The sequence below is a fragment of the Sceloporus undulatus genome, chromosome 6, assembly GCF_019175285.1.
Source record: "Sceloporus undulatus isolate JIND9_A2432 ecotype Alabama chromosome 6, SceUnd_v1.1, whole genome shotgun sequence".
Lineage (NCBI taxonomy): Eukaryota > Metazoa > Chordata > Lepidosauria > Squamata > Phrynosomatidae > Sceloporus > Sceloporus undulatus.
Window position 1 is genome coordinate 14,625,418 of NC_056527.1, and position 10,183 is coordinate 14,635,600.

Consider the following 10,183-nt stretch of genomic DNA (forward strand, 5'->3'; position numbering starts at 1 on the left):
ACTTTGAAAACTATGCCCTTAGCATTCCCAGCTTCTGTATAGTTCTTCTATTGATTTTGTTGTTCCTAGTCTATTCCCCATGTAACAGACCCAATCGCTTGACAGTTTCAGGGCATGACTGTATAGCAGGAGACACTGCTCTTGATTTAATAAAGGTTCTGTAAACTTTTCAAAGAAAATGTGTTGGCTAACTTTTAGATGTTAGATAAAAACTTCAATGTCCTGTTTTATTCTGAAAGGCTCATGACAATATACAATTTGAAAATAGAATTCCAAGAGGGAATGTTTTAAGTTACTTTCCCCCACAGTTAATAGGGGAAATTTGTTGAATATTGACCCTTTGGTCTTGTGCCCTGTGTCTTTCCCTCCCAAATCCTATACCATTGTGGATTCTCTCTACAATCCAATCTTTCTGTGTCTGCTAATGTCCCTCATTGGTTATTTGTTTCTCAGACTGTCCGACTTGGGAATTACATGCACAGTGTGAATTCAGACAGCAGAAACTTTTGTGTTTGTGGGATAAATTTTCCATGTTAAGGATCAGGAGTTGTTCAGTACCAACTGCTGAAAGCAACGTTTAACTTGGCCTGTTTAATATATATTAAACATTCTCAAATATTCTCAAAATTAACAGCAAATGTCTGGAGAAGATGAAGTCGAATTTTCTGATAAAGATGAAACTGATGCAGATGGAGATGGCTGTGGTGATTGTCCCACCATCCGGACTTCTTCAACCTCTCTAAAAAGCCATCAAGGTGTAGTCATTGCAGCAGATTGGCTGGTTGGAGGAAAGCAAGCTGTGACTGCTTCATGGGATAGGACAGCAAACTTGTATGATGTGGAGACATCTGAACTTGTACACTCTCTGACAGGTATCTCTTTGTATGGAAGTTTCATTTTCATCTTGTTTCTTTAAATCTCCTGACTTTTTCCTGGCCCTGGGATTCAGGACAGTATCCAGACTATTTGAGAGACTATATCTCCCCTATAAATCTGCTAGAGCCCTAAGATTTTCAGGAGAAGGCTTTCTCTCAGTCCCTCCAAGATCACCGGCTCACCTGGTGAGGACACAAGAGAGAGCCTTTTCTGTGGTTGCTCCCACCCTGTGGAATGCCCTTTTTCAGAAGGCTAGACCGGCCCCCTCTTTGCTGGCCTTTTGTCAGCAAGTAAAAATGTTTTTATGCAGGCAAGCATTAGGTATATAATGCATTGCAGGGTGTTTTTTATGGAGCAGGTGGGTTTTTAGTTTGTTTTAACTTTTGTATATTTTTATGTGATTTTATATTGAGTGTAGATGTTTTTAATTATTATGAATTTTATTGAGATTTTAAATGTTTTGTCTGTGAGCTGCCTTGGGTCTCTCCGGGGAGAAAGGAGGCATATCAAATAAATAAATAAATAATATAAAAGTCAAAACAGATACAGATTTTTAAAAATGTATTTAAAAATAAGTTTTGTATTTGACTCATACATAATGTTTATCTATTTAATTTTTTTTTGCCAAACAACACAAAAACTACACACATACTGTATCCTATATAAGTGTTATGCTTTCATGATTGGAGGTTTTCCTTTACTAGCTGCAGAAGCTTGGTGTGTCATAGCTTTTTACCAAATACACGAGGACTTTCATTCGTTACATGTAAGAAATGTGAAATCTGTGATATAGTTAATATAGATCAGTTTCTGCCTAATGAAAAGTTCTGTATAACATGGCTTACTAGATTTGGCTCCGATTTAAAAAAAAATGCATTTTAAAACACCACTATTCAGGGTATTTTTAAAAACTTTCTTTTAGGAGTTACAGAACAGTAATTATCTCAACCTCTTCAAGCTGAATTACATTGTGTAGCTTGGGTCATGTACAGTGTTCAACTGATTTTTTGAAATAAAGTTATTTTTAGCAGATTAGTTTTGACTTCTCCCTGTTGAACAAGGAGATACCTTTAGTTTTTCCTCAACATTCTCTTGTCTGATGATGCCCCTGTAAGTTTGTAGAATGGTGTACTGCTGCTGTATCTGCTAGTGGCAGCCTGTAATCTGTTAAAAGCTTGTTTGTGGTTAGTACCTGAAGTATAGATTATATTAAGTTAGGCATTGTGTGTTCCATAGGCTGAATGCAGTTTGTGTCCTTTTACACTCTCTGAAAAGCATGATTTTCATGCCTTGTTTTAAACCAAATTGTCATTGAATTTTAGTGGTGGCAGTGAATCTCATGATTTGAGTGTGTGTGGTTGCTTGATATCCCACCTCCTAGAGGTTGACCATCTCTGGACTAGATTTTGCAGCATATGATTTTACAGTCCTAAGCTTGGTCCTTAGTTTTAGGTTTGCATGAGTAGACAATCAGTGTAGCTCACCTTTCCCCAGTCTAATGCTCTCTGCCTTCTTTAGATTAAATTTCAGTTTGTTCACCCTTATCAGTCCATTACTGATAACAGGTACTGCTTTAGTACCAAGCCTTTTCCTTGGGATCAGATGGAAAGGATTTAACAGAATTGGAAGCAGCCTTTACTGATTTAACAGAATTGGATGTCATCTACATGCTGATGGTACCAAACACCCAAACTCTGGACAAATTCTGTGAGCAGTTTGATGTGTATGTTAAATAGCATAGGAAGAAAAACTGAGGAACCCCATAGGCCAATAGGCAAGAGGTTAAACAGGAGTCTCCCAGCACCATCTTCTGAGCTTGCCGTTTTACAAAGGACTAAAGCCATTGCAGAACAGTGTCCCAAGCCCTATTTCAGAGAGGTGGCCCAGAAAAATACTACAATCAATGGAACCAAAAGCTCCTGAGAAGTCCAGCAGAATCAACAGGGGCGCAATTCCATCTGTCCAGTTCCTGCCATAGGTCATCACAAAGGTTGTCGGTCCTGTAGAATTCAAACTGTCCTGTAGTGGTAGAATTCAAAGGTATAGCCGTGTTAGTGTGTAGAATCAGTATGTAGAGAGATCTTGTAGCATCTTTGAGACTAACTGAAAGAAAGAAGCTGTCCTCAGATGCATTTGATGGAGTGGAAAGCAAGGGACAGACCTATATATGTCATTAGTGTCTGAGGAAGTGGATTTAAGTCTATGAAGGCTCATGCTGCCAACTTCTTTCTTTCAGTTAGTCTCAAAGGTGCTACAAGAGCTCTCTACATGTCTGTCCTGTAGCCAGGCCTGATTTTGTAAATGATTGGCAAGGGCACATGGTCTGCTGCACTTTTGAAGGGAGGACTCAATACAATTCACAAGCTTACTGATTGTATAAGACTCCAATCCCCCAATTCAGAGTGTCTCTGCATGTTGCAGCATCACAACACGTGTCAAATTGTTGTTTATCCTTTTGGTACTTGGCAGATCTTGTAGGAAAAACTGGACTCACCATCAGGATGTTTGAAGTATATTAAGCTTTTTAAATACATGCTTTTATTTTAATTTAATTGTTGTTCGTTAGAAATGTTGCCAGCAATCTGGGATAAACATTATAATAACACACATGGGTCTGGGGAGAACTGATAACTGGCATGGGTCCTGCTTTCTGGAGTCATTTTGGTTGTCGTCAAAACATAAAGATTGTGTCTGATGTTTTTCATCTCCAGTGTTTGAGGAAATAGAATGTCTTGCATTCTCAGTGCCTTAATGTTTTCATCTGTGGTTGTAGGGCATGATCAAGAACTTACACATTGTTGCACCCATCCCACCCAGCGTCTTGTGGTGACCTCATCACGCGACACAACCTTTCGTCTATGGGATTTCAGAGATCCTTCTATCCATTCTGTGAATGTCTTTCAGGGCCATACAGAGTAAGTGAAAAATATTTTCTAGGTCTTTAAGGGGGAATTTTGTTAGGGTAGTTATGCTCAAGACACTATCCTTTGGATTTTGTAGTGATTTTTTTGTATTTGGGACTTCTCAAAATGTCTTTTATGCCTTTCCAAACCAAAGTAAAACTTAGTTGTTGTCAGATAAAAGAAAGTTAAGAGATATTCATTTCTGGTTGCATTGAAATAGAATTATGAGAGGCTGCATCAGTTTTAAATGAATGTCCTTAGATCTGTACTGCATTTTAGAGTAGATTGGAAGTAGATTTCCCAGCAGTAGCTTCCACTGTATCTGGAGGATTGCTGTAGCAGCTCTGTCCTTCTAAGGATTGCATTGTTTCTCTCTTTGTTGTTAATGTGCCTGATTTATGGCTACCCTATCATAGTTTTTTCTTGGCAAGATTTATTCAGAGGCGGTTTGCTTTCCTCTAAAGTTGAGAGAGTAGGCCTTGCCTAGATGGCCCTGTGGAGTTACTTCTCTGAGTGAGGATTTGAACCCTGGTCTCTAGGAGTCCTAATCCAACACTCAGACCACTACAACATGCTGAGTCTTGTTCCTTTTAGTCATGTGTATACATGCACCTGTCAGCTGATGTTTGCATGAATCTGTTGTAATGGTCTTTTCAATTGTCTCAGCCCTATACAAATTAGATGATTCCTATCTGCAACATGCTCCCTCTAGGTTTCCTTTCATCATATGCCAGAAGAAAATAAAGACAAATGGCAGTAATTGAAGGGAAAAAGAAATTGTGGTTGATTTCCTTCGGAGATATGGGATAAATATTAAAACTATAAAACTGTCTACTGTAACCTTCTTTCACCTATTTGACTTTTCATCAACATATACATACTAAGCAGCTGATCTGTGTTAGGATGTCTCTTCTTCCACCTAGTTGTTGGTTGTTCATGACAGTTAAGGTAGTGATAAATGTCTGTACTTTTAACATTTTTGTTCTGTCTAATATCACTAAATACATCCTTCCACCCCCAATGTATGTATAAATATTTGCCAAGTGAGAATTCTCTCCAGGAATCTGAAGATGTGGGCTGCAATCAGCAATGATAATACATCCTGTTGTTTTTACTGCAAAAGACCAAAACCAGCTATCCTCTTAAAAACTTTGAAAAGTATCTCTTGTTAAACCGGGGGGGGGGGGGGGGGGGGGGGGGGGGGAAGGCATTTCAAAGAAAGTACTAATTTATTGTGGCAGATGTGGTTCCTCCAGTACCACTATCCTTGTACCTCTCGGTGTAAATCCTTCCTACATTTTCATGCTGTAATTATGCCCCTCCCCCCAAATAATTTACATTGTCAAGGTAAGTGGTATTCCTTTCTTATGCACATTTTACTTATTTGAACATTTTATTTATTTATTTATTTCATTTGTATGCCGCCTTTCTGTGGCTCACAGATAAAAATATTTTAAAATCTTTTCAATAAAAATATAAAAACAATTAAAATCATCCATCTAAAAACAATATAAAATTACATAAAAATATACAAAAGTTGTAAAAACATAACTAAAGTACACACGCCATATAAAGGCCACTCTGACATGATTATATATTAAAAGCCTGCTTGAATGAAAATGTCTTAGGTTGCTATTGAAAAGAAAGCAGGTAGTGGGGCAGCCTAGCCTGCTGGAAAAGGGCATTCCAGAGGGTGGGAGCAGCCACTTAGAAGGCTTTTACCACACTTTGAAGTGTGCTAAACACTTAATACCCATATGATACTCCAAAGACAAATAAATGTGAAGTTGATGTATTAGAACAGATGTGTGTGTGTTTTTTAATCATTTGGATCCAGTTCCAGAGAGTGGATATTCACATCAAGCATCCACCTAAGAAGCTTCTGACTAGCCTCTCTTCTAGCCTCCTCCTAGCTCTACTTTTCAGGGAGCAGAACATGGAAGCAATCAATTATACTGTTCCCTTCCTTGAGGACCTTGGTTGATTCTGCCTTGCTTCTATCACTGTGCTCCTAACTTGCCTTACCCCTTCTTCTCCCTTGCTGGTTTCTGTCATAATTCCTTCCTTCCTTCTTGTGACAACACACCTTCCTCTGGTCTTTAGTGTAGATACAGCATCGGAACATCAAGTCTATGATTACCGTGTTTTAGATGAACATCTATGGTAAGAGCTGACATACTGTTGAACTGAAAGATGCTTACTGGAATGCAAAGCAAGACACAAGATGCAAATGTGCTCTTTGTTTTGGCTTCTCCTAATGTTTTTCTTCATCTGATGAAGTTCTAGGAGTGTATCTGTTTTCCTCAGGCAGAAGACTAGAGAGACATAGCAGGTTCACCTAAAACTGCAGTGATTTATTGGACTCTATCTAGTAGAAACCTCAACTGAGTATAATTTTTAAAGCCCTAAATCCGTGTAGACATTGTTGACAGTCCAGTTGTTGTGGGTTCTTAAGTGAGTCCTCAATTACTTGAGTTTGCAAAAGCAACACTGACAGCAGTAGTTCTTCCTTCTACGTTTCTTTAGGTCCAGCACAATAATTTTGTGAGCATCTTAATAATTGTGTGCATTTTTTCCATCAGTGGTCATTAAGTGTGAGACATGTTTGTGTTTTTAAAAAAATAAATAAGCCACTCTTCGTTACCAGATTTAAGTATCTTATTACACCTGTGAAAATGTAATACTTGCTTAGTTCTGAAAAATAGGGAGGGCAATGGCCTAATGATAGACCATCTTAACTTCTACATGCCATACTTTTGCTAATGAGTGTTTTTAAAAACATTTTTGATGTATAGAATATTTTCCACCAGATGGCGCCTTAGTTCTGTGTTTAAACCTGAAAAAAAAAAATACTATCTTTAACATCCAGGCATATATAGATTCCATTAGAAATGTCGAGTGAGACTATAAAACACAGCAGTACAGGATTTGTTTAGTTTTTAATGCTGTATGAATACGTTTCACTAAATGTTTGCAATGCCTTGGGTTAAAACAATGTGCTCTAGAAAAAGGAGAAATCAGCATGAAAAAAGTAAGCACGGCTATATAGTGTTTGCTTTCATGGCTTAATGGTTCTTGATATTAGAAGGTGATGGTATCAGATTTTAATACACTATCAATATATCTGGCAGTTCAGAACTGAGATGGAACAGCCTCAGAACAATGTTGGAGGGAAGGTAATGTGCACTTCCAGAAATGTCAAGAGTGTTTTAAATCAAGATTTTTTAAAAAAAAAAATGTGGTTGTGTATAAGAACACAAGAAGCATCTTGCTAGGTTAAACTCTTGTATAGTTCAGGACTCTACCCCCCAACCAGATGCCAAGCTTTATAAGCAGAATATAGCAATAGGAAGTACATTTCTATATTGTTTATCAGTGAACTAGCATTCCCTGAGCAGTTTACAATGCGTAAGCCAATTGCCCCCAACAAGCTGGGTACTCATTTTACTGACCTATGAAAGGATGGAAGGCTGAGTGCACCTTGGAGCCCTCCTCTAGGATCGAACTTACAAAGTTGTATGACTGCAATAGTACTTTCCTGTACATATTCCCTAGGAACTGATCTTGGAAAGCCACATGTCTCTGCTCTTAGAAGTAGTGTAGAACTACATTGTTTAGCCATTGATAGTCCATACTCTTAGCTAGAATACAGTAAGGATATCAGCGCTGCTATTTTTTCAAACAGATTTTTAGAAGAAATACCCTGAGAAATAATTTGCTATGAACAGGGGTTTTGTTATAGAAGAGGCAGCAAGATTTTCGCGTTAATTTTTAGTTCAGAAGCTTCTGAACCAATACAATGTTGGCTTGGTCTTGCATATTTACTTCAGTGGCCATGGGTACACACAATTAAAACTGAAGCCTTAATTATGAATTGCCTTGCTTGAGAAAAAGGAACAAAAATTAGACTTCTGCATGTTAGAAACTGGAAATATAGGTTTACTTAAAATAAAGAGTAAATGTATACTGTTTTGGTTACACAGAAAGATTATTATTGAAAGACTTTCCTTGTGATGGGAAGAAATAAAGAAGCAGCTTCAAACCACTAGACAATAATTTGGGGTGGGTGGGTGGGCAGGTGGATGAGTATTTGGTGAGTTAACATTTCTTGTTGAAATAATGGCAACTGGTATGAATACTGTTATAGTCTGTTTGGGGTGAGTTAAGGATTATAGTTTTACTGCTTTCAGTTATACTTGGGAAGAGAGAGTTTTTCATTCCAGTAGAGATGATATTTGAGTCCATTCACTGGACAGTTGCTCTCTCTGTATCATATAGTAGCGCAGTAAATAGAATCCTAATGAGATTTGGTACTTTCCAAATTTTAGTTGCTGCTTAAAATACTTCTTGGAAAATATATGTCTGAATAGCTAATTTTCTAGTGTTTACCATTTTGTCAATAATGTTGACAGTGATCCATTTTCTTTGAAAGGAAGTAGTGCTTACTCACTTGAACTAAAATCTAAATAGGATGTCATCTTTCCCTCTACTTCTAATGTTCAGTAACAAGCATTTGTTCTACTTTTATTATTATCCTGCCTTTCTCCTCAAAATGGGACTGGCTTATTTATAAAACTTATGAGTCATATTTCAGCCTGGGAAGGGCCCTCAAAATAGCCTGCAAATGAAAATATATATAAATTTTTTTTGGTAAGAAACACCTCTTTCCAAAATGCATTGAATTTGTTTCCCTCCTTACAACACTCCCTGAAACATCCTGCCATGTGAGTAAAATGGGCACTGCAGTGTTAATTTTTTGAAGCCATTCCAAGCTGCACACCGCATCAGCATTTCATGGTCCAGCATTTTCTGCATCATATTTTTCCCCCCATGAGTGTGAAATTTCAGCAGATTGTTATGCAAAACAGTTTTGTGTCTCTGTGTGACTGGGGAGACAGCTGTTAGTCCTAATGAGGAGTGCTAGCATTACAGTATTTCTGTTGATTGAGACCCACGGAGGGAGCAGAATGTTCCAGATCAGGCAGTGGTGTGTGGTGAGAAAGTGCCACTCTGTCAGCTGGAAGTACATGCTCGGCTGCTCCCTACGACAAGATAAATGAGTTTTGCTGGGTCTTGGCAGAGTCTGAAGTTTTTCCACAGAATGGTAGTAGCACACCAAACTCCCTGTGGGAAACCCACAGTTTAAGGGTGTTGTAAGACTACTGCTTCTTTGCCAACGTTTTTTAATGCCCAAAGAATACCTGTCGTCCATTCTGAGTTATTAAAAGCTAATGTCTTTTAGCGTTTCATTAACACTATGTCTAACGATCTTTTGTTGACATTTTTCATTAATTTAGCCGAAGGGATATTAACCACAGATTTAAGTTGATTACATTTGCTAGAGAATCAGCATCAAGTGAAAGGAGGGAAAAAAAAAGGGGGGGAGATGCTTATTCTCTTTCCTAGTTTTTTATTCAAACATTCCAGGTTCAGCACAGATTGAGCTCTGTCTGGGCAGTACAGGTTGAGTCTCCTTTATCCGAAATGCTTGGGAACAGAGGTGTTTTGGATTCTTTTTGGATTTTGGAATACCTGTATTTGCATATATGTACATAATGAGATATCTTGGAGATGGAACCCAAGTCTAAACACAAAATTCCTGTATGTTTCATATACTTCTTATACATATAGCCTGAATGTAATTTTATACAATAGTTTTAATAATTTTGTGCATGAAACAAAGTTTGTGTAAACTGAACCATCAGAAAGCAAAGATGACACTGTTTCAGCCCCCCATGGAAAACCTTTTGAGTTTTTTGTTTGTTTGTTTTTTTGGAATATTTTGCATTTTGGAATTCTGGATAAAGGAGCCTGGATAACCTGTATCTGTTATGTCATTAGCCTCTGTAGACGAAATCACTAAATTAACCAAATGTTCTGCTTAGCTCCTTCCCTATTTTTCTTAAAGATTGAGATGAAACTTCAATATAGTTTGTAAGTTTTAAAAGGAAGTTGGCCCTAATTCTGTTTTGTTTGTTACAGGAGCAGTTACAAGTCTAAAGTTAGAGGGAAACACAAATTAGAGAGGTTCAAAGGTTCATTACACTTCATATGAAAGACATCCTTCCTTGTACAGTGCTGGAACATGGGCATCTAGTTAACATTTGTGAAGTGCCATTTATGCAAGACTTAAATTCAAAAAGTATTTATGAATGAGCACACAGTGGCTCAGTGGTTAAGTCACTGACTCTGACAATTGCAAGATTGGCAAGTTGACAGTTCAAGAACTCCGGTCACTAGTCCCAGCTTCTGCCAACCTAGCGATTTGAAAGCATGTAAAAGTGCAAGTAGATAAATAGCTACCACTTTGGTAGGAAGGTAACAGTATTGTGTACAGTCATACTGGCATATGATCACTGGAAACTATGCCTTAGGGAGCTGGGTATATTTAACCCAGAGAAGAG

The 10,183-nt window shown here is 37.9% G+C and overlaps 1 protein-coding gene across 5 annotated transcripts in view; it reads left to right on the forward strand.

Moving 5' to 3' along the window:
- Positions 1–10,183, forward strand: part of WDR37 (WD repeat domain 37) — a 61,348-nt gene that overhangs the window by 39,895 nt on the left and 11,270 nt on the right. For all 5 annotated transcript variants that reach the window (XM_042471541.1, XM_042471545.1, XM_042471544.1 and 2 more), the window contains 2 exons: positions 635–872; positions 3,650–3,791. In XM_042471541.1, coding sequence (XP_042327475.1) covers positions 635–872; positions 3,650–3,791 — 380 coding nt within the window. The remainder of the gene's footprint in view (positions 1–634; positions 873–3,649; positions 3,792–10,183) is intronic.